The following is a 27,549-nucleotide window of genomic DNA, read 5'->3' on the forward strand; positions in this document are numbered from 1 at the left end:
GAAGAGGAGGAAGAGCGTAGGAGGGTTGGATTGATGGGTGGACGGCGGCGGAGTCGCCCACGGAGCCACTTTGTTGAGATAACAGAGTGGTATCAGTGCCGGGGGATGATGGGAAGGGGAATCACTATCTCTTCCTGAATGCTGTGGGCATGCATGCGTGTTTCTGAATGTGTGTCTTTGATACATATAGATGCATGTACCTAGGCAACCGCGGCGTAACACACATGCAAGCACACCAAACTCATTTCTTCTTTTCGTACATCCCTCCCGTCCAGCAGTCACGGGCTTCAAAGTCCTGAAGCTAACGGGATGGGACCACCACGGTTAGTTAAGTAGAGACATGATCCATGTCCTGATCACAGAGGAGGACAGGAGGTGACGGGGGGTTGGTGAAAGGGGAGGTGGTGGTAAAAAGGAGGCAGTTGCAGCAGAGAGGAGAAAGAGGAGGTGAAGATCTCACATGGAATTGACAGAGACAAAAGAAGGGGAAATCAAGAGGGAGAGATGGAAGGGAGAGGAAACGACGGCATGTCTTCGGAGAGATGTTGGTCCCTTTTGAAGAGGACACGGGTGCTGCTCAATCACAGCAAACTTCAAAGGCTCTTCATTAAAGCCTTGCCTGGAGACGGGAGCCCACCCCTCTCCTCTCCTCTCTCCTCTCTCCCCTCCATCCTCATCCTCCTCTTCTTCACTGTCTGTCTCACTCACTCTCTCTTCCTCCCCCTGCCTCCACTCACTCAGCCATTAAAAACAGCAGGTAGAGAAGCAAGTGAAAGAGAAGAAGAGACAAAAGAACACAAAAGGGAGAAAGATCAGCCATGCGGGCGACAGAGAGCCCCGTCTGTAGAAGTCGAACGGGCAATGTCTTTTCTTAGAATCTATCTCCCTTTGTTGCTGCTCGAGCTCAATCAGCGATGTTGTCTTGCGCTCTTCTTCTTTCTTTTTACGGCTTGAATGGTTGAGTCGGAGACAGATGAAAAGGTGTGCGCAGGCTTGAGTGAAGAATCAGAATAGAAACAGAGGCGAATGCTTCGCAGCGTTTGAAGCCCGCCGTGGCAGGGTGATGTGTCACATAACTTATCAGCTGTCACATGAAAAGGCGGTGTTCCCAAAAAGTCAATCTCGGGACTTAAGAGTTGTGAAATTGATGTGAAACTTAAAAACAATCCAAACTAATAAAAAGTGCTGCGTACAATAGTGTCGTCACATTACCAAAATTATGACTTTGATACGATACCCTGCCTAAATATCTCGATACCGATAACGATACCACGGAAAAATCTAAAACATCAAGAAAACTAGTGGAATAATAGATGACAAAACATGGAACTTACATTTTTTTTATTAATTAGAAATGTTAAAAAGTAAAAACGTATTAATTAAAACAATTAAATGGGTATGCAGTAAACTGATGTCACTTATACTTGAGTTTGTGATTTCTTTGATATTTAAAGTCATTTTTTGAATAAATTTTTTGCATTTATATTTGATAATGTGCACACAATCACTGTATATTTTAACTCTATTCTTATTTCTAGTTTTCTTATAACTTCTCTATGTTTATATACTGTATATTTTTATTCTAAAATGAAACAACATTTCACCCCGGGGATCAATAATGTATTTCTGATTCTGATATCACTCATTAATTAGCGTTTATTGAACACTTTTGTTATGTAAAATAGTGCCACCGCCACAGTTTTAGTAACAGTTAAGGTGGAGAGTGGTACTGCAGCACGTTAGACAGCGAGAGGCTTCCTAAACAAAAACACGCAAAACGATAATAAATTCAGATGAGTTTGTGTCAGAAGTTGATGAGGGAATAGCTGCTAAAATCAGGACACCACAGTAACTCTAAAGCAGAACGCTGCACACACACACACACACACACACACACACGGCCCCGCGGTCGCACATCAACGCAACTCACGGCTCGTAATAAAGGGACTATTTGTAACTTTCAGAAATGCTTCTTAACAGCGACACCTGTGGCCGTGAAATCAACGAAAGTCAGCGTCGAGCTCGCGCTTGCTCGCTCTCAATATACCTGAACGAGCATCACTCAAAACAGTGAGGCGACACACGTCAGCTAAAACCACAATATCACTCTATATTTCAGCTGCTTGGCAGTAATGTTAGCTGACCAGACGAAGGTCTCTCCATGAACGTGATTTAGATCTGATCCTAGTGTTGGCTTTTCCTGCCTAAGTGCAGACTGATGCAGCGGGGCTCTGCAGCGTGTCTCCCTGCTCTCTCCGCCCGCAGCCAGAGAGAGCAGAGGAGACACCGGCACCCGGTCGGTAACGAGAAGACAACATAAATCTCTGTAGAGCTCTGTCACTTCACAAGACACGGAAAACCTCTGTTGGTCTGGAGGAGCTGCAGCAGTTATTTCTGCACAAACGTCCCCTGTACATTCACTAGATATTCTCAGAGCTAAACTAACTCTCCTGCAGTGTGGAGTGAACGCGCGTTCACGTCTAGAGGTGGAGCGAGCTGAGCTGTCTGAGTGAAGGCGAGCAGGCAGAGGAGGAGGGTACAGCGGCTACACGCGAACGCACATATGCGAGCGCGCATGTGTGACGACCCGCTACATTTATGCGCGTACAAAGTTACAAATAGTCCCTTTAAAGTATCGGTACTAATAAAATGGGGTATTGTATAGTTTTTAACGACAGGGTGTTGCGATACCTTTCTAGTATCGGTATACCGTGCAACACTAGTGTACAATGTTAATAGCCATGTTTAAAAATTCTCGGACCGGGCTGTCAATTAATAATCCCCTGTTTTTGCATTTTGAATACATGACCAGCTTGAAATTAAATGATATGTGTTTGTTTCTGCTGATACGTCTGATTCCTGCTTTCATACATGCACTGAACAAATCAGGTCCAATCAATGTCATGATGAAATAAAAACCAATGTCGAGGAAAAAAACTCAGGAAGCAGCACAGCTGATCATTAGCAGGATGAAGACTATACACACACAAAGTGCAATCCTCCTGAGAGCGCACACTTCAGTCTACAGATAGCGAATCAAAGCAAAAAGAAAAGTGTCTGATTGGACATGCTAGCGTGAACATCTGTCAGGCGGAATAACAAAAAAACAACAAGCTTCCTGTGCAGGCAGAGACCCTGTCTGTCACAAATGATGAAAATGCATCAGTAGCCATGATGGAAGGGCTGACAGAGATGTAAAAGCGGAGACAGGACCTAATGAGAGAATAGCTGTATTGCCAGGAGCCAATTTTTTGCATCACTACTTGAATGTTTGCTCAGGCTCTCCTGTCATCGGTAGCATCTTGGATATACGATTCAAGAGCTTGTTGTCAGCTCCACTAATCACAAGTACGGGAACGCTGGCATCAAAGCTGGTTGGCAACATATATTATTGATGTAATGCATTACAGTTGCTTCAGGTAACAATTTTGATTAAAAGATATACACTTTATTATCAGCTCGGGGCTACAAACACAGCTTTTCAGTAGTTCAGGCACAGAAGTTGTTTTATACTTATACTCACATGTTTACACATAGTTTACAGTCTAATCAAAGACTTTGACTTTACCTGCTATTACGGCCTGGCCAGACTGCCCGTGTGAGCAGTGTCCATGTTAACAGGTTAGAGCAGCCACATTGCCCGTGTGAGACACGCAGCTAACGTGCGGCTCGGCTGCTTGTCAGCTGCTTCTCTTCTAGAGATTTGAGGTGCCGCGTGTGGTCCACAGCAACAACAAGACAGCGAAAATGATCGTTTGACAGTATATTGACATCATATCAGCAAGATTACTACAGTTTCAATGTCTAGACATCTGTAGAATATGTCACGGACATGAAAAAAGTAAAGATTTATTTATCAAAACTTCCTGCTTTCATTTCAAAATAAAAGCCCTCAAGTATTTTTTTCTGTAGACAGCATTCCTTCATTTGTTAACACAAGGCTTTTATTCTGAAATATGAACAGGGCAGTGTTGTAGAACATGCAGTGACTTGCAGGGCTCCATGAATGAATATATTACGGGTTTTGATTGTGGATTATTACTATTATTTACAAATTACCACACGGTTCTTAACCTGTTTCTGTCTAAAAAAAATATAAATGACATTTATAATGAAATAAAATGGCCATTATGAAAGGCAAATTCTATGTAGAAAGAAAAGGCTGACAGCAAAGTTAAATTGTAGAAAATCGACTAGTTTACGCGACTATTAAAAAAATCTATATTTCTCTTGTATTAACCGTCGCAGGCGCTGGTAGTAACGTTGGTAAAACGTGTGTGGCATGTTCAGTTCAGCTCTTTTCTGCCAGCGCAGATGTGTGTGTGTGTGTTTGTGTGTGTGTGTGTGTGCCGCACCCCTCATAGTTTCAGCAGGTAGATCAGCTGTTCGAGAAGCGGAACATATGGTCAGCTGAAGCTGGATATGTCACATGAGCGTGCAGGGCGGTGCAGTCCTGTGGGTCTGATGCACGTTCATTATGCCGAGGAAAATAACTCTGGATTCAGCTATTAGTTAATTTTACAATTTTTACGACATAATGATTTAAATGAGGGCTATTAAAGGGTTCGTACTGGGAAGTTGATTTACCTAAAAAAAAAAGTATTCTCTGATTTACAGACGTCTCTTTATACATCCATGGCTATGGACTCATTGGCTTTTTCAGTCCAAAATGGCAGCAGCGCTAACATAGCACCAAAAAAAAGCACCGGAGTTTCATCTCTTTGCTTCTATATTCTTCGATAGCATATCCACATACTGAAGCCCAAATGTGGCTCATTATGTCTGGATGCAGATGCTCATCAGGTGGTAGTCTGTATGTAGACATGACGTCAGCCATGGTAGTTTGAATGCTGTGGACACCTGTGGACAGAGCTCAGCATCTCCACAGCTCCACAGGTTCTCTGCAGCTTTTAACCACAGGGAGGACGGACCAGATCATTAACAGAGAGGGGCGGGGGGGAGCCCCGGCTGTTAATGATCTGTCCATTCTGTCTTCGCCAAAAACATCCTCGCCTCACAGTAGTGGCTTGCAGTGTCGGACACGCATCACTGCATCCATCACCGGCAGATTAATGTGACGGGGACTCCTCCGGAGCACAGCTGCCACCGACTGCTGCCATCAGGACGGTTTCTTCCCATCGCTACGAATAAGTGATTAACAAAGTATTTTAAGCATTAACAAATAGTTTGTCTGTCTACTACGCTAGTGTACATCACTCCCTGCTTTGACTTCAAAGACACATCCCCCTTCCTTGCCCCCTTAACATCCTCGAAAGCTGATTTATTTGGAGATATGAGGCTTTCATCATACAGCGCTGCAATGATTAGGAGAACAAAGGCAGCAGTGCAAAGCCAGGTCTTCGAAAAGGTCTGCCAGAGTTCAGCGACTGAAAAGTAGACACTTTCTGTGATGAATATATCATCAAACAATAAAAAGAGACAAAATAAGATGGGATCAGCATGTTGTGACTTTACTGAACTTTCCCATTGAAATGTATGTGTGTTTTATTATAATGCTAATCATGCATTTCAACGTGAAAACTCAACCTTTCCTCTTCAGCTTTGATCTTTACAGGAACCGTATGGAAATGTGTCTGAAATCATTCACTGTACTGCGTAGATTCTGCCACACTGAATACTCAATTTAGTGAAAAGTGAATGAGTGCAGATGCCGTCTAGGTTACGCGGCCTTAGCACTACTAAAAAACGTAATTCAAACCATCACCAGGGTAAGTATTCCAGTCCCAGAAAACTGAGCTTTCCCCATGGGCTCCGAGCACAAATCCATATGACTTTTCCTCCCCGTGGCTTCAGATCTAATTAGTATATAATGGTTATAAACGTTCCCATCACGGGCGCTCTAATCAAAAACAAAACTTCTATTTTCCTCTCAATGGACCTCCGAGGAGCGGGCTGCATTTAAATGAAATGATGGTAATATCATGTTGCAGGCTATAGCTGGGGAAGATGAGAAGTGTGAGTGTGTGTGTGCGTGTGCGTGTGCGTGTGTGTGTGTGTGTGTGTGTGTGTGTGTGTGTGTGTGTGTGTGCGTGTGTGTGCGTGTGCGTGTGTGTGTGTGTGTGTGTGTTCATATGAGAGTGCTAAGGGAATGGCGTGATTTCCAAATCCTATCAAGAGGAAGTAAGGTGGCGCATTGGCATTCATTATCAGTCAGCGTTTAATCAAGAAACTCTGTGATTAAGTGGCAAAGTGAGCAGCTTGTCGTTTCCCGAAATTGAGTTTGTCGTGAGTGTGGAAGGTTATATTAGCCGTTTTTAAATTGTACCAGTCAGAGTTTTGTATCACGCGGTATCTCACCAGCAATTCCACAGTTTTTTATAGCGATCCTCTTTTGTTTCTGGTGGTTTGTGAGAGTCTCAAAAACTATTGGATGGATTGATATGAAATTTGGTTCAAACGTTCATGTTCCCACACAGGATGAATTGTAATAACTTTGGTGAACTAAGATGAACACGATAAACATTCTACCTGCTAAACATCACCATGTTAGCTCTGCCACTGAGAGCATGTCAGCATGCTGACATTTAGCTCAAAGTACTGCCTCTCAGAGATGCTTGCATGGCTGTACATGAGTGCCAAAATGAGATATTTCAGATGATTAGAGGTTTAATATGTCCTCATTTTTATGTTCTGCCGGTTTGTGATTAATGGTACAAGAGCTGAGTATTTGTTGGGATCTTTTCCACATTCAGAGTCTGTGTAGTTGCACCTCTGACTCATGCCAATAATTCTAAATCATGTCAGGAGAAGTGGGACAGCTGGAGGTTTTGGAGCAGAATGTTTAGATTTTATTGGCTCACAATTTTACGAACATTGTTGAAAACGATACTTCAGCTTTGTTTGAACAACCGAGCAGAACATGTTTTGTCAGAGCTAGGGAGCGGCCTTCCTTTGGGGTGAAACACACTATTATGTGCTCACAATACGCTTTGCGTGCTCACAAGATGTAAAACTATAGCGTTTACCTTGACAAATTCATCTTAATCATTTCATTACTCCTTATCAAAAGGCTGATTCAGTGTCTTGTGTCAACAAAATACAAGGTTATTAAAATAAATCGGTGCAATCATGAAATTTAATTGTGTATGACGTGGGAGGCATCAGTTTTAATTTTACAGAATAAGATTTTAAAAAATAAATGCATAAAAAAAAGGACATGAGGTCAATCTTGTGAGCTCTCAATACCATCTCGTTCCTTCAATCCTTCATCTAGCCTGTTAAATTACATCGACCTTCATGAAAGTGGACTGAAAATTGGATGAAACTGAATCAAGACGTAATTCTGCTCTTTGAAAAGTGTCCTTATTCAACATTAAGCTGCCTGTGTTCCATTACAAATGAGAGGGAAATCTATTATCAGTCTGTCTTGTGTCAGAAACAGTGTAGCAGACAAAAACCTTGATAGTGGCAGGGGCGAAAATCACAGCGTGGGAGGGCACAGAGAAAATCAGGTGGGCCTTGCCCATCCAAGACCAATCCTAGGTTACTTAATAGGTTCTGAAACGCACTTGCCTGAATGCACCACAGTTTCACCATATGCCCCTTTCACACTGAGGGCTTAACCAGGGTTGAACCAGCATTGATTGGGTGTTTAAAAGGGTTAAGCCGCATTGACCGAATCGGCTTTGCGACCCAGGTTGAGAGGTGGGTCGGACCAGGGTCGATTTCAATGTGGACGGCAGGCACCGGTGTCGCTAACAACTTGGGCGGGACAAACCTATTTGGTTGCAAAAGGGAGGCGCACAGTCGTAACGCAATTGTCACAGGTCGCCGTACCTCCAACAAACGGCAGCAGAGATGTTTTCAGATACATTGGAGGTGAACGACGGACAATTTTAACATGATGAATGTGTGGCAAGACATCGAGGTGCGGGATGCTCCTGGCCGTTCACGGTGAGGAAGAAGTTAAACGGTAGATGACGGGACGGTGAGGGACAACATAGTGTATATGAACAAAACAAGGCTGCTGAATGGGAGAGGCATCCGCCCGCTGCACACAGAAACAGAAACACACCTTGCAAGCCGACCACCTTGCGGTACCGCCAGCTGTGAGCACATCTGTTTTTAAAAGCATGTTAGCACATTTTCTATTTGTAACGTTACCTCGTTTAACTTTTTTAATTTTCCAAATAAACCTGCAAAAAAGATCCATCTGTCGCCCGTCCCATCTGTTATAAAGTAACAAACCCAGTCCTAGTTCATTACATTATCAAGCAATTGGCAAACTAAATGAAATATAAACTCATTTGATTACATTTGGACAAGCTCTTCCATTATCCAACAGTTGCTACATGCCCAGCAGAAATAACTTTAATAGCCCTACTATACGAAGCAAATCTTTGCTGGGATGGTGGAGTGAGTGAAATATACATTTACATATACTTCAGAATTTCTATAATCAACCATTTTTAAATGCATATTATCATATTGGAGAGCACAGTGTAGTCTAATATATGATAAATGGGTGCTATAGATAGACAGAGGGGAAAAAAAAGATACTAACTCTGTATGTTGTCTGTATGGTTTTGCACACATTAGGTACAGCTCCATGTAACACAGTATGATATAGAGTAGTATACAATTTTACAAAGGTAAAAATGCTGTATGTCCTATATTTACACTACATTATTCCAAAAACATGCATCATTCTGTGACATTTTACGTGTTGGCACACATTGATCTACCATAACACTATCATGTCAAACCGTCAATCCATTATCCGTAACCGCTTATCCCATTCGGGGTCGCGGGGGTGCTGGAGCCGATCCCAGCTGACAGGGCGAAGGCGGGTCGCCAGACTATCACAGGGCTGACAACAATGAACCTAACCTGCATGTCTTTGGACTGTGAGAGGAAGCTGGAGAACCTGGAGAAAACCCACGATAACTCGGGGAGAACATGCAAACTCCATACAGAAGGGCCCCAAGCAGGATTCGAACCTGCGACCCTCTTGCTGTGAGGCGACAGTGGCTCACACCTCGCACCACCGTGCGGCACCACTCACTATCATCTCCTCTCTCTGTAATCCTCTAGACCTGTAACCCCCCCCCCCCCCGCCCATTTACAGTACCTCAGCTAATTGGTATGCATTGCTCACGGGTTGTGATTGTGACCCAGATCGTATCTGAATTGTCATGACCAGGGATTAACCTGGGTTGATTTGACAAAAGAAGGGTTCAACATGGGTCAGATAACCCTCATCCAACCCTGGTCATTGGTGTGAAAGAGGTGATACAAGCCTTATACATCATCATCATCATCATCATCATCAGAGGTAATGTTACAGGCACCAACAGGACGAACATTATCAGCATCACATAGCCTGGATAGAGGTAGGATACACTGGCACCAACATGCCCAGTAATGTTAAAAATGACACTTGAACATAGCCTGGCACTGCAGCCACATAATACACACACACACAGCTGACAGACCAACAGCATCAATAGCATGGATAGTGGTAGGATACACCGGCACCAACATACCATACCATACGATACCATACCATACCATACAACTTTCTTGTCAGTTTGCACTGAAATTAATTTTGCATCCATAGGCAGCTCAGTTTTAAGACATACAATAGACATACTGTTACCATAGACAGACAGACAAGTAAGATCCATCAGACAAAACACAAAACACATCACCATTATTCATACATAACCCATTACAAAATGACCATCTCTCCTCTGGATTTACATGTCTTTAGCAGCACATTAATTATTATTCAGCAACAAGATGGACTGATGGACAAAAGCAAAACATGTTTAAAAATGACACTTGAACATAGCCTGGCACAGCGGCCACATAAACCACACACACACACACACACACACACACACACACACACACACACAGAGCAGCAATCAGCATTACCATCCAATTGAACACTCAACACAATTCCTACTAATATTGAAATAGGCCACTACAGTAGAAAAATGGTAAATGAGCTTACTCTGTGATGATTCCAGCAGCAGGAGACTGAGACCTGAGGCTTTGGTGTTGAAGGACTGAAGTGATTTCATTATGGTCTCTTTCTAAAGGAGAGCAGGGCCAAAGAGTTCAGTCTGTGTGATGATGCTCTGATTCCAGCTTTCATCCCACTGACAGTTGAAAATAGTCTTTAAACAGTTCAGCTTGTTGTGAGTAAAGTGACGACCTCCACACAAGGACATGTCGTTAGAAAGACACAACAACTAACCTTAATATCTCTAAAACTACATTTATGATACAATGTACAAGTTCTATTACACTCCGGTGACAGTTGTGGAAAATTAAAGATACATTTCTTCTCTGTAAAACTCCAGTGGCTCCAGCTTGTGACGACTTCAATTAGAGCAGCTGTCAATCACAGCTGTCACTCATCATCTTCTTCTTCTTTGGTGTTTATTGGCGGTCGACAAACCAGCTTAAAGGTGCATTACTGCCACCCGCTGGACTGGAGTGTGGAGCAGGAGATTGGCAGGAAAATAAACAAATAGGCCTAAATAAAAATTAATAAAACTAAAAAAAAAATTTCTATTAGCTGTCAATCATGACGTCTCACCCCTTATTTATAATATCAAATAACTTATTAACTCCAAACTTATCAGAAAAATTAACATTTGAACTAAATAATAAACACAAGAAAGGCACTTTATAGATAAATATAGATACATTTTTTCACTATGTTATTTTGACACATACATAGTACACACAGGCCCGAAATACACACACATGCACAAACAGGACCTAAATACATGCATTAAAGGCTGCCCCTGACAGGCGCCCCAAGCAGTTGGGTGTTTGGTGCCTTGCTCAAGGGCACCACCTCGGCGGTGCCCAAGAAGCAAACTGGCATCTCTCCAGCTACCAGTTCACACACAGTACTTGGTCCATGCCGGGACTTGAACCGGCTACCCTCCAGTTCCCAAGCCAAGTCCCTATGGGCTGAGCTACTGCCACCCACATAAAGTAAAAAGCAAGGCTTTCTGTTTGTGTGTTTCAACAGCTGAGACACCAATTAACACTGTCACTTGTTAAGGCGAAACACCGGCTGTATACTACACTGAGTGAAAGAGGAGGAGCTGCTCGCAATGTGGAATTTGCAAAATTGCATTGCCACTCAAAAAATCTGACTTATCAGGTAGCCTAAAAAAGAAGCAAGAAAAATTGTTTTATTTTTATTGGTCTTAGTCAGATAATTGACACAGCTTCATTGACTGCTATTCACTTGAGGATCAAGCAAAAAAAGAAGCCTTCTATTTGAGTGCCAAGCAGATCACCACATAAACAGTATGTTTTCATCAGTGGGCAACCTCCCGTGTCTGAAAAATGAAGCCAATGCTGAAGTGCCTTAAACTTGCATTCTTTCTAATAACCAGCAGGGGGCGACTCCTCTGGTTGCAAAATGTAGTCTGATTGTATAGAGAAAATGAGCCTACTTCTCACCTGATTTATTACCTCAGTAAACATAGTAAACATGAGTTTATGGTCTCAATCGCTAGTTTCAAGTCTTCTTCAATACAACATGATGTTCATTTAGTAAATTATGGTCCCGTTTAGAGTCAAATAGACCATAAGGCAGGGGATGCTTTAGGGTGTGGCTACCTTTTGATTGACAGGTCGCTACCATGGCGTTGTCCGTGTTTTTGTCTTGGAACTTTAACCCTTTCAAAGTGTGTTGTCAGTTCAAGATGGCAATGGCTAAAAAATAAGAGGGCGACGGCCGAACGCTTCAAAACGGCAGTCCACAAACCAATGGGTGACGTCACAGCTCCTTATATACAGTCTATTGTTTTCATGAACAAAAGTAGTAGTAGATTAATCATGTTTCTCAAACATGTTGTTTTGTGGATTTTTGATTAGTTTCTGCATCATGTTAGTTTTTATTTTGCTGGAACAGAGTGCTGCAAAACCTCTTTTCTCATTATCTGAATGTGTTACTTAGCACTAGTCATTACATTCTTCTTCCATCCCAAATGTGCCGTTCTTTATGCGGCAATGATGACTTAATTGCTTAATGTTTGAAACAACCTCAACGAACAACTTACAACAACAGCCGGGGCGTTGCGCTCCCAACCTGGACCGTCTCTGTTTATACTCTCAACCAAGGAATTCAAATTGTTCAAATTCCCCGGTGGATCATCCAAACTAAGCAAAATTGTTGCTTAATTAGTTTATGCTTCCCTGCCTAATGTAAAAAGCATCATTAAGCTTTAAAACCTCCAGACCCAAATTACCCTTTTTTATACATGACTCGGAGCTTTTTAAAGAGTGGGATGATAATATTGGAGATGGAGATTAGGCCCACACAAAATTGGTACAGATTCTCAACATTTAGACATGATTTACCTCCCTGAGCATCTTTAGGCACTAAGACCTCTGATCCCAAGGAGTACTCAGCTGAGAGGGGTGAGTTACACTAGCTCTAATTAGCTCTCGGATTCCTTCTCATTCATTTGATCTTCTTTGAAATGATAATTGGACGTCCCCCAACCTCTACCGATCAATCCAATCTGTGGAAACACACCTATTTACAGTAACTGTTTCAGACACTGTGCTGAAACGGCTACAACATATAAGATGTCCCCAGATGATGAATCCTACTGACTTTTCCTCTTGCTCCAGCATGAGGTTGACATTTGAAGTTCAGAGTGAAATACCTCACTAACTACTGAATGGATTACTCAGACATTTGGTGCAGACGTTCATGTCCTCCTCAAGATGAGTTATAATAACTCTGGTGACCCCTTCACTTTCCATATATCATCACCATCAGGTCAAAACATTTGTTGTCCAATACTTTATGACCGCAAAAACGCATTCCCATCAGCTTCTGCTGTACTTTGTGTTTAGTGCTGATTGGCAAATGTTAGTATGCTAACACACTAAACTATGACGATGAGCACGGTAAACATTATATCTGCTAAACACAGCCCGTTCGTCATCATCAAATACGACAGCTTGGTCAGTGGCCCTACGCATCAAACTATGATGCTCTACGTGGTGGGAGTAAAGAAGAAAGTTAGATGACGTAGCATAAAGAGTGATAAAAACACAGGACTTTCATCCAGGAGGCCGGAGTTCGTCAACGTTGACTTATTATGTACAGAAGTTAAGTAACGTTACATAGGTAAGATTTTAGTTGATTTAGAATTTCTCTTTGAATTGAAAACGATAGCATTGTGCTCAGAGTTTAGCTGTCTGGAGTATTTTTGTTGATTCGTGAGTTTCAAGTTCTCAGAATTGTGTGCATAGTTCAATTTTGTGTATATACAATGCAGAAAAACTGTCATACAACATTTTTTTTTCCAGCAATGTCACCACACCTTGTTTGTGATACTGCAAATACATAAATATTGCAATACTTTCATCAGTGGGCCATAGGCTCAAGCGTTAGATAGAGTCTTTTAGCAGACATTTATTTAAATGAAGATCTTCAAGCTTGCCACTTTAACTATGTAACAAGCATATTTTTTTCCTTGGTTAGCTCTTTTCCTAAACCTAACCAAATCGTTTTTGCCGCCTAAACCTAACCAAGTTGTTTCCTGTAAACACGGAAGATTATTTTGAAAAAAGAAAGAGTATGCACATAACAAGCATAAATTTACGTGCAAAACTGACGCTAGAGGGTTATGTAGAGGCGCAGGGCCGTTGACCAAGCTGACGTATTTGACGAGTGGGAAGTGTGAACGTGTTAGCTGAACATCAGCATGTTATTGTTGTCATAGTGAGCATGTGAACATGCAGACGTGAGAAAATCAGCAGCACCTTTGTTGGGTTTCACACATTATTCTGTGGTGTGTTGCAATTTTCCTTTTCCACCACAAGACACTCACACAGGAAGTTAAATCTCATTTAATGTGACCTTGCTTCTGTCTCCTCTGCCTGCTGTCTGCTTTGATACCTATAGATACCTCACTTTCACTTTAATGCACTGCGAGTCAGAGCAATTGCTTTGTTTGAAGCTGCACAACACCGTGCAGAAGTGGCTGCAGCTGGTAGAGCTGAGACTGAGGCTTTGTGGCAATGACAACTACGACCGACGCCAGGCAAGAATACAGACTTGAGGTCAGAGCTTGGACTAAAACTTTAACTTCATCACACTGTAATTATCACAGTTACGGTTGCCAGGCTTTGGGCTTGTGCTTTGGCTTGGTGCAGTGCAGTGTTGTGTCTGCTTGCTTGCTTGCTATGCCGCTGCAGCTCTGTGTTTGGGTCAGCGAGGTGCAACGTGTCCACCCTAGTCGGGCCCAGGCTTAGTCTCCAGCCATGAGCTCTTATGAGGCCTGACAGCCTGTTTACCTTGGACGCCATTTCCTTGACGTTTCTGCATGGTTTGGCGCTGACTACCAGTTGATGGCCGACAGCTTTATTGAATTAGCTCCGCGGCTACAAAGGCGGAGAAAGAAAAAAAAAAGAGACAAAGGGAAAGATAAAGCAAAAAGAGTGAAAGAAAGAAGAAAAGGTTAGTCTAAAAGCACCTTTATCTTCACTAAGTGTGGTTTACATTTACTCTCTCTTTCCCTCTCCTGACATAAACACATACTGGGCCCCTCACATTAACCTAAACGCAACACAAGCAGCATATAAATCGTGGTTGACACAAACTGGAGGCTAAAAAAGGGCAAACACGTGCAACATAGCTGCGCAGAGTGGAAGAGACAGATTGGGAAATGTTGGTTACTGCATCAGCTTCGATATAAAAGGCTTCTCCTATTGGTTGCCTACTGCACCACCCCCCCTGAATGGGCTCTATATCCTGGTGGGATGCCTTGTACAAACTGCCTCTGGGCAAATATCACACACCATACTGGAACATAGTGACCCGATTCCTTAGAAAAGGAGTAGAAAGAGGAGTATTCACTTAAAACAACATATCAAGGAACCAGAGGTGGCTTTATCCCGATCCCAATGATCCGCCTCCCCTCAGGTTAGATACGAGAGGAGATGGACACAGTTAGTTACGCTAACACACTCGTGCAGACACACACACACTTTGCACATTATGCACTGATGCACGCATGTTCCTCTCCTCCTTTCTCATCAAAGAGAACATCACATGGTGTTTTTTGAACACATCCTGTATAATCCTGAATCAGAATGGATCAAATGTTTAAAAAAGAGCAGATATTTTATCAAGAGGACATCTTATGCTTATTTTCAGGTTCATACTTGTATTTTGGGTTTCTACTAGAACATGTTCACAATCTTAAATGTTCAAAAAACTCTTTATTTTTCTCATAATGGCTGTGCTTCAGCACCTCTTTTCACCCTCTGGCCCTGCTCAGACCTGGTATTAACATGCGTCCTGAGTGATTGGATCACAGGTGGAGAGCTCTAAGTACAGGTGAGAATGCACTCAAGACACTTTGAGGATGCATAGACATCTGATCACTCAGACCACATTCAGAGGTGGTCTGGACCACATGTGGACACATTCTTTTGGCAGTGAGTAGGCAATTGTGTTCTGGGCCACTCTAATGACCGCCTACTCAGCTGACGTCCTGCTGGGATCCACAGGTCACTGCGAGCGCTTCTCTGCCTCGCGGTTAGGAAACGGGTTCTATGCATTACTATATTCTGTCAGTACAACTGTATGTTATTGAAATATATCTTATCTATAGGTTACATATCTACAGACTATCAGACTAGGCATGCAAAGTGCATTATTATCATTCTGTTGGAGATGTGTCGGTGTTTTGGTTGTGGTGCTTTGCACGGAGCTGAGACCTGCCCGCTCGCTCGCTCCCATCCCCGGCTCTCTGAAGCTCTGTGTGCGGCTGTTGATTCAAACCCAGTTTGCTCTGACTGGTCAGCTGACCCACTCTGTTGTGATTGGTCAACCGAACCAAACTCTTCGGATTCCGCTCCAGCTCAGCTCTAATTACTTTGTTTGAGGGCGTGCCAAACTAGCCGTTATGCAAATGCATTACTTGGTGACATCACCATGTTACGGAAGAAAAGGCGGGACTTCAAGCGAGGCGTTTCAGGTAGTTCAGGAGCAGTGTTTCTGTGGTGGAGAGTAACTCCCTTTGGTGTGAACTTTGGGCTTTGTAACTTTACAGACCTTTTACATGCACTAAAAAACTATATATATATATAACTGTAAAGAAAAAAGGAAATAAAAGCATAATAGGTCCCTTTTAACCAGCAGCGGATCCACTCCTGAGAGGGATAAACACGCCGCCTTCATCAGCGCATTAGGGTACAAGCCCTGGTGTGATGGCTCTAAATGAATAAACCCGTTAATGAGAATAAACTCGCCCCCTCGAGAGAGCTTCGTGTCAGCCTCACTGGTTTCTCATTCCACTCAAGACGTGCAATCCTGCGCGAGATTAATCCCCGCCGTTACTCTAATCTCCCTCTGTAACGGGGTGAGATTAGGGCACTAAAATGATATGGTGGAGCACATAACCACATAAAGATTACTCATCTGCACATTGATAATCCCCTCAGACTTTAAGTAATGTTAAGAGAGTGAATGTGCTGCAGAGTATTAAAGGCAGCCCTACATTTTAAATGTCCCGTCTACTATTTATAGATACCGAGAGGCCCCTCTATTTCTGAGGGCAGTTCTGCTCTGGGGTGTTTTGGGCTTTAGGGTAACCATAGTAAGAAAGGCTTGCTTTTAAATAATTAACCAAATGAGCACTTTGTTGGAGACGTTTTTTTAAAAGCAGTTAATGAGCCGTAAAGCAAGGCGTCTGCTTTCAATTTCTCAGACAAAAACACTCAGTAATAGAGGGGAAATATTTGCCTCAATGTATTTATAATGGAATAGAAAACATATACGTTTAATGTCCCAAACTCACAGTAATTTAAACAGAACAGCATGATACACATATTTCAAATGATAAATGAAGATTTAATGAAATGCATTTATTCACTTTCCTGCAGAGATTTAGATGAGAAGATTGATACCACTCTGTGAAGTCTGGAGCCGGAGCCAGGAGGCGATTAGCTTAGTTTAGTTTAGCATACAGACTGGAAGCAAGGGGAGACAGCCAGCTGTCCAAAGTTTAAACAATCTGCAGACCAACATCTCTAAAGCTTAATTAACATGTTTCTTGTTTGCCTAACCTGTACACAACAGAAGAGTAAAGTTGTTAATGAACCACGGAGCAAGCGGTGTCTACAAAACACTCGCTAACAGGTCCCACGACTCTTTTCTCAAAAGTAGTACAGAAAATAGACCTATACAGTATAAACTAAAAGCCAATTTAACTACAACAGAACAGCATGACTGATACAGTTTTTGATAGTCATAACCGACTTATGACAGTGTTTTAGACATGTTTGGAGAAATGCTTTTTGGCTTTCTTGCTAAGAGTTAGCTTAGATGTGAAGAGTTATATCACTCTCATGTCTGTACGTTAAGAGCTGCGGGTCATGTTCCCGATGCTCTTGATAAGAAACTAGCATTGTAAAAGATTGGTAAGGGCTATCTTCGCAGTTCAAATTACTAACGAAAATGAAGGGAGATGGACGTTAAGTATTTTTCAGATACTACTATTTTGTGCATGTAAAAGGTCTGCAAAGTTACAAAGTCCAGGCCAAAGGGAGTTCCTCTCCCCCACAGAAACATTGCTCCTTAACTGCCTGAAACGCCTTGATGGAAGTCCCGCCTTTTCTTCCGTAACGTGGTGATGTCACCAAGTAACACATTTGCATAACACCTGCCTAGTGGCTAGTTTGGCACGCCCTCAAACAAAACTAGTTAGAGCGGAGTTGGAGCGGAGTCCGAAGAGTTTGGTTCAGTTGACCAATCACAATAGAGTGGGCCAGCTGATAAATCAGAGCAGACTGGGCTTTTCGGGGGGCTCAAACAGAGCGTTTCAGACAGAGGGTGAAAAAGAGGTGCTACAACACAGCCGGTATGAAAAAATAAAGCATTTTTTTTTTACATTAAAGCATGTTAACATGTTCTAGTAGAAACCCAAAATACAAGTATGCACCTGAAAATAAACATAATAGATCCTCTTTAATGTCAGAAAATAGAGAAAAAAGTTGACATCTTAAACTTGTGTTTTGTTTGACCGCTATATTCAATTTACAATTATCTAAGACAGACAAAAGCAGCAAACCATCATATACAGTATGAGAAGCTGCTGCGAAGGAACTTTAAGCATTTTTTTGCTTACACCCGGACCCCTGAACTCACACTGGGACAACAAACTGCAAAAGACCTGATGAAAGACCCCTAATTAAAGTCACAACAGAAGTGATTCATGCTTCAAGCTCTGTGTGATTCAATCTGTCGATACTTTTAATGGATTAAATATCTTTGTAAATCAACAATCCACAGATCCGGGGGGGAAAAAAAAAATGTGCGTTTTCAAAATAAGACGGCACAAGCAGTTGGATATTAGGCCACAATGTTTATTCAGTAGTGTTGTTTCAACTTATAGGTACAATACTGTCAGCTTTTGTAAGACTAAAAAAAAGTTACCATTACAGTCATCCATGCTCACAGAATGCCAGTCAAGTCGTTTACACCCCTCCTTTGTGTACACGCCCGCTCACCTTGAGCAAGCACATTTCCAAATGGTAGGCACTTTGAAGGTTTAAAACATTTGTGAATATACATTTATATATATTTATATATCTTTTCATATACTAATAAGCAATTGGACTCAAAGGTCAGGTCTCTAATAGAGAGAGAAAAGAAAAAAAAGAACTAAAAGTGAAGAAAAAGAGAATGAGGAAACAACATGATGTGGCCATGATGGAGGGGATGGAGGGTGGGGGTCTGAGAGGATGGATGGTGGGAGTAGAAATACTGTGAGTCTTTGGGTTTTTCAGTATAGTTCAGTACCTTTAGGTGCTATGTGACAAAAGCGGACGACAGATGGGGAGAAGAGGATGGCGGCGGACGACAAAAAGGATCGGAGGCAGAAAGCGGAGGGGTGGAGACGTCGAGGGATGAACGGCTTCGCGTGGGACGATGTGACTACTGCATCTACTTCACATTACTGTACAGCTGAAAAAAGGCAACTTCACAAACCCGCCGGACAAAACACGTGCGTCTCTTTAGAGCATGTAACATAAGAATAAAAAAAAAAAAGACTGTTTGTTGCCATGTGGCTGTAACATGTGTTTTCATTTGACGTAGCTACGTGGCTATTTTGCGACCTAAAACTCAGGTTTTGAACCTGGTAAACAACCTCATCTCTCAACAGAAGCTCCTTTGAAATGCCAGCGCTGACCGAAAAACACGAGTAGCCCTCAACGTGAATGTCTTGTAAAAGACTATTCAGACACAACACTGGAGTCTCACATTTTCGGTGCAGCCTTATTTATCAAATCCCTCTGAGAGAAAATAGGTTTCCAGAGGGGGGTTTTTCGGGTGCAGAGGTATGTGCTCTGCATGTGGGGATCGGGCCCTGGACTGGTGGGTTTGCGTCCAAGCGGTAGCAGGCCCTTCAGTGAGCACCAACACTGGGGACAGGGACAATAACACCAGGCTACACGGGTGGCACCATGTAGCTGAGAAAGAGAGTGAAGGGGGGGTTGACAACTCAACTGGCTGTGCTCCAATCTGATTAAAAAGAAGGTGGGAGTGAGGGAGGTTAGGGCAAACAGAGAGAGAGAGAGAGAGAGAGAGGGGGAGGAGATGTTAGGGTGCTAGCGGGTAAAGTTATTAAACTCAGGGGACACATTGGAGAGGAAGGTGGGTGGCTACGGGGGAAAATAAACACAAGCCACGGAGAAGAAACTTCACCCCAAAACACGCTCAAAGCTGCACGGCGGCAGCGGGGAAGCGAAAAGCAGTGAATGTGCAATGCGAAAAAAGAACGCATTTAAATAGAAAGATCAGCGAGACACAAAACAGAAGCGAGATTTGTGATTTTTCTCGAGCCCTGACGCGCTTATTTAAAAAAAAAAAAAAAAAAAAAATCTTTTAAAGACCTGTTCCTGGTATGGAAGTAAAACGCTGTTGAAAAGAAGAAAGAAGAAAAAAAGGCTACACTGAGAACAAACAAATAAACAAGACATAATGAAACGCTCACGTTTGACTAAAAAAAAAAAAAAACTGATGTGAGAGCAAATAATAAACATTGTAACCTGAAGGGAGGACATTTACATTGACCGTTAAACAGCGTTAATATGAAGACCAAAGAGCTTCATCAAAACTACAAAGGCATTTTTTTTTTTTAAACATCAGAGAAAAGATAAATTAATGTAATACACCTTTTAGAGATCAACAACAGACATGCTAGGACAAAATAAAAAGAAAAAAAAATGAAAGTAGGATTGATACAGAATAATTATATTCAATTATTTCCACTTTTAAATTGTTTTTTTCTTTACAAATAACATACTGCTACAGTTAAAAGTAGTCAGCGACTAGAAACCGCTCCTTTGACAGAAGACAGATGCGATTAGTTTCCTCGCCTTTACAGATCCTGTTTTTCATTTTTTCAGCCTTTTCAAATAATACACAAAATGTTTAAATACACTGAGATTTGCCATAAAATGAGAAATGCTTGGTTTTCATTTTTTTTTTTAAAAAGAAGAAAGAAAAGGTCTTAATTACAATACTCTATGCAAAAGCTTTCCTTTATGCTATTTTTCCTTAATCATCTTGAAAAACATTTTGTTGTTGTGTTTGAACAGGTTTGCTGTTTGTCGTGGACTGCGTGTTTTTTTGACAGTCACTTCTTCGATTTGCTGATCTGATGACGGGATGGTTTTATGCATAAAACTCCTTGGTTGGGGCCTTCTGGTAGGCTGCGCCGGAGGGTTTCCTCTCTCCCAGGTCGTAGCTGCCCTCGTCCTTCTTCCTCATGCGGTAGACCAGGAGGAGGATGAGGAAGATGGCGAACAGGAAGCCGATCACGCCGCCTGCGATGACAGCTGAGAGAGGCGGAGACAGAAAGGGAAGGTAACGGTCAATGCTCGGAAAGTTAACTCAACTGCAGCCCAACAGGCAACAACAGCTGTCAGTGTGTCAGTGTGCTGACTTGACTATGACTTTCCCCAAACTGCATGTGATTATCATAAAGTGGGCATGTCTGTAAAGGGGAGACTTGTGGGTACCCATAGAACCCATTTTCATTCACATATCTTGAGGTCAGAGGTCAAGGGACCCCTTTGAAAATGGCCATACCAGTTTTTCCTCGCCAAAATTTAGCGTAAATTTGGAGCGTTATTTAACCTCCTTTCCGACAAGCTAGTATGAAATGGTTGGTATCAATGGATTACTTAGGTTTTCTCGTTTCATATGAAGCAAGTATCTTCGCTCTAACTAAACTAAGTTGCGTTAAAGAAATTAGTGGCGTTAAAACAAAATTGCGTTAACGTGTTATTATCGCGTTGACAGCTCTAATCAAAATGCTCAATCCACAGAAAAATGCACACAGCTCATATTCAGAAACTGTGGCTTTAAACGAGCAGTTGTGATGTCACAACTATACAGTCACTGGTAAAAGTGCGGAGAAAAATAATAATATGTGTAATAAATGTGTTTTTTTTTAACATTAAAGCCTGTAAACATGTTTTTTAGGTTTCTACTAGAACAAGTAAAAACCTGAAAATGAGCACGATATGGCCCCTTTAAAGCACTCCTCATGAACTGAGCCGCCTCCTTACAGTCTGAGATGAACTGTGTCTTGTGCAATCAATTACGACACAGTTAATTATAGCAACCGTATCAGCTATTGTTGCAACACGTTTCAATACTAATGCAATGCCCCAGAAAATTACCAATATTGAGCGCTTTAATGTGGCGAAACCCAAGTGGCAACCGTCCCAGCCGAATGTTGAAATCAATGCAGTTACTTCATGTCAATGGAAAAAACCCTCAATTTGTCTCAAGAGATACAAAGTCAGTTATTCTCTGTGGTTCATTTCACTTCTCCTAATGTGTGTCCTGTTGGTGAGTTTAAAAGTTAGTGTTCCATTTAGGGGATATTAAGTCTCCGATCGTTGATTGGTACACAGAGCCGTGGCCTGTGTTGTCCCAATGGTGGTTGATTGGACACGGTCTGTATTCCAATCAGTGACTGCCGACTGGGGCTTAAGAGGAAGAAGCTGATGATGGAATTGGTTCCATCGCTTAACAGTCGGGCAAATAAATCCAAAGGGGACAAACAAACAACAATCAGTCCAGCATGGCTTGAACTAAATCCTATATCTACCCCATTGTAAGACTAAAATATTGACGTAAAAACAGCCAAAAGGTCCTTCATTTCTGAGTTCTTCTGGTTGTAACGTTCAAAAAATGCTTTATTTCCTTCCCAAAAAGCCCAGTCTGTTCTGATTGGTCAACTGAACCAAACTCTTCGGACTCCACTCCAGCTCCGCTCTAACTAGCTTTGTTTGAGGGCTTGTCAAACTAGCCGTTACACAGGTATTATGCAAATGTGTTACTTGGTGACATCACCAAGTTACGGAAGTAAAAGCAGGACTTCAAGCGAGGCGTTTCAGGCAGTTCAGGAGTAGTGTTTCAGTGGGGGAGTGTAACTCCAATTGCAGACCTTTTACACGCACAAAAAAACAATATAACACACTAAAGGAAAGGGAGAAAGCACACAATCATAATAGGTCCTCTTTAAGGGGGGACACCAGAAGAGCAACGGATGAAATGTTGAGGTGTGCCACGACTGAGCTGTTTGATTTGTTGTTTTGGACTCTTGTAACAACTTGTTTTGTTATGTTGAAGGTTATTTGACAATGCCTGACAAAAGGTCTCCGTTAGATCGAAGCCTCGCTCTGTTAAATTGAATTTGCTCGAGGCTATCGGTACAGTGTGCAGACCTTTCCTCTGACTTTTGCCTTCAGTTTGTTTTTCCAGCAACGGTAGAATTTTTTTGGATGTGGATGTCTAATCTTCCTGTAAAGACACATTGTAAACTAATGGGCCAACATCAGGAGAAATCTGAATAAAATCCGCCCAGGCTTGTATTAAGAAACGCCGCCAACCCCCCTCCAGCTATGACCCTGACTCTCCTCACTAATGCTCCTAACTCGCCACGTGGGTTTATTTCACTCTCCCTCCCAATTATGTCTCTATGAGGTTCTTTATAGCATCCTAATCTGTTTAGGGTCTCTCCTGGTGCTACAATCTGCCCTCTGCTCCACTTTAGGTTGCCACATGTTGACTGGCCCCTCGGCCCCATGGGTAAAGATCATGACACACAACCAGCTGCTGAGCTCCAGGAAGCAGTAACTTAATGCAGAGCGAATTAAAATTAGATTATGGGCAATTATTTTTATAGAAGTCATACGGGAGATGAAGAGTAATGGCTATAATCTAGAAGAAGGGTAAAGCAATTGAGGTAGACGAGGCAAGAAGAGAGAGATGAGCGGTGACCTAGGTGTAATATACTTTTAAAGGCCTTTTTCTTTTACTGGCAATGTTCTTTTTCTCTTTCACAATCCTAGAACAATGTGCAAAAGATGAAATGAGAGCATCAATAGCTTAGAGAGATGTGAGCCGAGTTCTCGTCTAACTGATGCTGTCCTGATTTGTCCTTGTTGATGCCGTTTTCTGCATATTGCCGACACCAGATGGATATCACAACAAAGTAAAAGTGAGGTGCCAATCAATGTTCGCTTCAGACGCGTAGGGGAAGAGAGACGGCTTCAGAGAGCGCAGTGATTTCGAGTCGGATAATTTCCCCTTCCGCCCCTCTTTCATGTATTCAAAGCGAGACACACACACATACGCTTGAAACACCCAGAATGCTGTGAACTCTGCGAGGTCCCACAGAGGAATGCAGACGGAGTTTATTAAAAATAATTATTTTGGGAAGTGCATTAGGTGGGAGACATTAGGGAAAATATTTCCTGGACTTTTTCAAGTTTACCAGAAAATATGCTGACATGTTGTGAGAATTTGAGAAACATTAGATGGCAAATTAAATAAACGCTCCCAAAATGCATCAGGGAATCTACTGGTGGAGCGTCAAACTGAAAGGCTAATTTCATTACGGGCTGAAATATTAAAGGAATAGTTTGACATTTGGTAAATAAGCTTTCTTGTTGAGAGTTAAAGATTAGCTTAGCATAAAGGCTGGAAACAGGAGGAAAGAGATAGCCTGGCTCCGTCCAAAAGTAACATGTGACATGCCTAGCAGCACCTCTAAAGCTCACTAACTGAGTGGTATCAATCTTTTCAACAGGACGGGAACAGCGTAAACAGAAGAAGCTGAAACATGTCTCCAAACTTCTACTTTACACAAACCGCTAGTAATAATAACGCTATGCTGAAGAGTTGCTGTGTAGTTGGTTGCACAAACAATAATCCAAAAATGCTGGTCTCTGATTTGTTCCCCTGCCGTGTCCTAAAAAAGATCTAATAGAGGGACTTTATGGCTCCATGCTATAGACCAGACCAGCATGGCGTCATCACCGAGGCTGCGCTCCCTTTTCGGGGAAAGAAACTCGCCGTCACAGGAGAGAAAAAGATGAAAAGCTGTTGTGTAGCGGGTTAACCGAGGCTTTCACACTGAGATTCGAGGCACATACGATACGTTAATATTCACTGTCAGAGTGGTAAATCACTAAATGATGCTGGTACCGTTATAGCAGCATCAGACTGTCGTCTCAGACTAAATCTCAGCCTATAGATCAAACAGTTGGCTATTAACACATCGGTTATTTACAGACAACACTTAGCCTGACGTGATTCAATCAAATATGTAGAGATGTCTGGATAAGCGATATCCGGCCACTGTGTTGGACGAGGGAAGACTGAAGGGACATGGCGGCGATCAATTAGACATGTGTATGAAACAAACGTTTGTATAACAAGAGATGAATGCGTACGAATTTGTCAGAATTACAATCCAAACATACGTGAAATTGCATTGAAGTCTATGGGATCTTTGTTTTTTTTTGTGAAGTACCCGGTCTGATGTATAAGCACATTTCACAAAATTTGGAACTATTATTAAGATAGCCACTCATCATCTCTGGTCTCAGCTTCACATAAAACAGATCTCAGCATCACCTCTGATGGAAAAGAAGACTATTCCATCAAACCAATTTCCGAACCTCATTTAGAACTCAAACTGGAGTTAAATTAATAGTACATTACATACCGATATATCTTTCTTTGTACATTTTATGTTTCCAATGTGGTTTGATGTCTGTTGCGGTTTATTATGACACATACCTGCCAACACCTCTGTCCTCTGGAAGAGGTTTTCAGTGCGGACCTCGATGGCCTCCCCTGGTGAGCCGGGGGCACTAGTCGTACTAGTCATCTGGTTCCGCTGCATGTCCTCTGTAACTGGCACTGGTGCCTGAATGAGGAGAAGAAAAAACAAGATGGTTAGAAGACAAAATTGCTTTATTGACAGCTGACTTTCAAATTCTGTTCTTCTGATATTCCTTTTCTGTGTGTTAAGAGGACTTGTGTTCATTCAGGTGTTATGGCATAATCACTATACTGTTAATATTATATATTAAAGAGCTAGATGAGAAGATTGATACCACTCTCATATCCAGATCTGTCAGGCTAACAGGAAATTACAGCCAGCAGCCGGTTATCTTAGCTTAGCATAAAGAGTGCAAACAGCTAGCCTGGCTCTGTCCAAAGGGAACAAAGTCTGCCCACCTACCAGCACCTCTAAAACTCACTTATTAACACCTTATATCTCGTTTGTACAAAAACTGATGTTTAAAAATGACAATTCATGGTTTTACAGGGGGTTATGTGCGGGACTGTTTCACCGCACCCGGACAAAAAATAGTCCCACAACAAACAAGATATAAACAACTGAGATATGATATGTTAATTAGTTATCTTTAAAGGTGCTGGTAGGTGGATTTTGTTATGTTTTGACAGAGCCAGGATAGCCGTTCCCTCGTTTCCAGTCTGGAAACTGCTGGTTCTAGCTTTATATTGAACGTACAAATGTGTGACGAGTATCAATCTTCTAATCTAACTCTTGGCAAGAAAGCAAATCAAAAAATGTTTAATTATTCCTTTAAGAAAAAAGTGAGGGTTTCACAAGTCCACTTAGCATGACAGTCCAGTCAAAGGAGAAGGGAAACCAAAATGGTACCTTGCCAGTGAAACCTATAGAGGCCGGCCAGAGAATAAAACAAAGGAACAAATCCAGATTGCCCAAAAAGATTAGTGCAAGGCTCAAAAAAAAGTAGGCAATGAAAACAGAGCCAGTGGATCTGAGGTTTTTCTGGGAGTCAAGGAAAAGAAGCAAAGTATCCGGAATGGATCTGGGCCCATGTGGCCCATGCCTTTTTCCAATAACACTAGAAAAGGGGGCAAAAGACCAGAATGGAACTGGGCCAGTGCATTTGGCTAAGAGGAGCAGAGACAGAGGCAATAGAGGGAAAAAAGTGGAAGTGGGCCAGGTAGGTTTGGCTTAAGGGGGTTGAGACCTTGACGACTAATCCCAAACAGATGTAGTATCCAGAACGGTACAGTAAGAGTGCATCCCACACAAGTGAGATCTAGGATGGTTCCAGAATATGTGATTATGTCCGAGAGAGATGTAATCCTCCATAATTTGCAATGGAGCGAAAACACAGAGAACTGACGTGAGCACTTGATCTCTATCCTGAATGCAACCTCATGGCTCCTGGTATTACAGGGGATTTGATGACATACTGGGTCAGATGAAGACATACTGAGGTAATGTGTCGCTCTCTGTTGAGTCAGGATATTTACAAATGAGTCACCATGAATAAATAAATGACTAAGTTGTATTACGTCTTAATATCATTTACCTAAAGCATATGGCAGGAGTTGGAAATGTTTATGGATGTGATGACGTAATAAGTTTCAGATACTTTTCAGGGCTGTCAAAGTTAACGCGATAACGCTTTAACACAAATTCGTTTTTAACAAAATCAATATTTCGGAGGTTGTAGCAGGCTCAGTTTTAAAGCTAGAGTGAAGATACTGGCATCATATGAAACTAAAAAAAAAAAACGAATCCACTGGTATCAACCGTGTCATACTCGCTTGTCACAAAGGAGGCTAAATAATGCTCCAAACTTACACTAAATTTTGGCGAGGAAAAACTGGCATGGCCATTTTCAAAGGGGTCCCTTGACCTCTGACCTCAAGATATGCAAATAAAAATGGGTTCTCTGGGTACCCACGAGTCTCCCCTTTACAGACATGCCCACTTTATGATAATCACAAGCAGTTTGGGGCAAGTCATAGTCAAGTCAGCACACTGACACACTGACAGCTGTCGTTGTCTGTTGGGCTGCAGTTTGCCATGTTACGATTTGAGCATATTTTTTTATGTTAAATGCAGTACCTGTGAGGGTTTCTGTACAATATGTGTCATTGTTTTGTGTTGTTAATTGATTTCCAGTAATAAATATATACATACATACATTTGCATAAAGAAGAATATTTGTCCACTCTCATATTGATAAGAGTATTTAATACCTGAAAAATCTCCCTTTAAGGTACATTTTGAGCAGATTAAAAAATGTGTGATTCATTTGCGATTAACTATGGACAATCATGCAATTATTTTTGAATACTTTAATCAATTGACAGCCCTATTTAAAACACTATTCACTATTATGTAGTTTGTCCACCAGAGAGTA

The 27,549-nt window shown here is 42.0% G+C and overlaps 2 protein-coding genes across 4 annotated transcripts in view; both read right to left on the bottom strand.

Moving 5' to 3' along the window:
- The window catches only part of angpt1 (angiopoietin 1), a 219,869-nt gene extending 209,509 nt beyond the window's left edge, over nt 1-10,360 (bottom strand). For all 3 annotated transcript variants that reach the window (XM_037794941.1, XM_037794940.1, XM_037794942.1), the window contains exon 1: nt 9,980-10,360. The gene's annotated coding sequence lies outside the window, so the exon portion shown is untranslated. The remainder of the gene's footprint in view (nt 1-9,979) is intronic.
- Nucleotides 10,361-18,366: 8,006 nt separating this feature from the next.
- Nucleotides 18,367-27,549, bottom strand: part of sdc2 (syndecan 2) — a 58,126-nt gene continuing 48,943 nt past the window's right edge. Inside the window, exons 4-5 of the mRNA XM_037794901.1 lie at nt 25,130-25,259; nt 18,367-20,865 (exon numbers count right to left, since the gene is read on the bottom strand). Of these exons, the coding sequence (XP_037650829.1) occupies nt 20,702-20,865; nt 25,130-25,259 (294 nt within the window). The 3' untranslated portion in view covers nt 18,367-20,701. The remainder of the gene's footprint in view (nt 20,866-25,129; nt 25,260-27,549) is intronic.

This window comes from Sebastes umbrosus, chromosome 15 (assembly GCF_015220745.1).
Source record: "Sebastes umbrosus isolate fSebUmb1 chromosome 15, fSebUmb1.pri, whole genome shotgun sequence".
In the NCBI taxonomy this organism is placed as follows: domain Eukaryota; kingdom Metazoa; phylum Chordata; class Actinopteri; order Perciformes; family Sebastidae; genus Sebastes; species Sebastes umbrosus.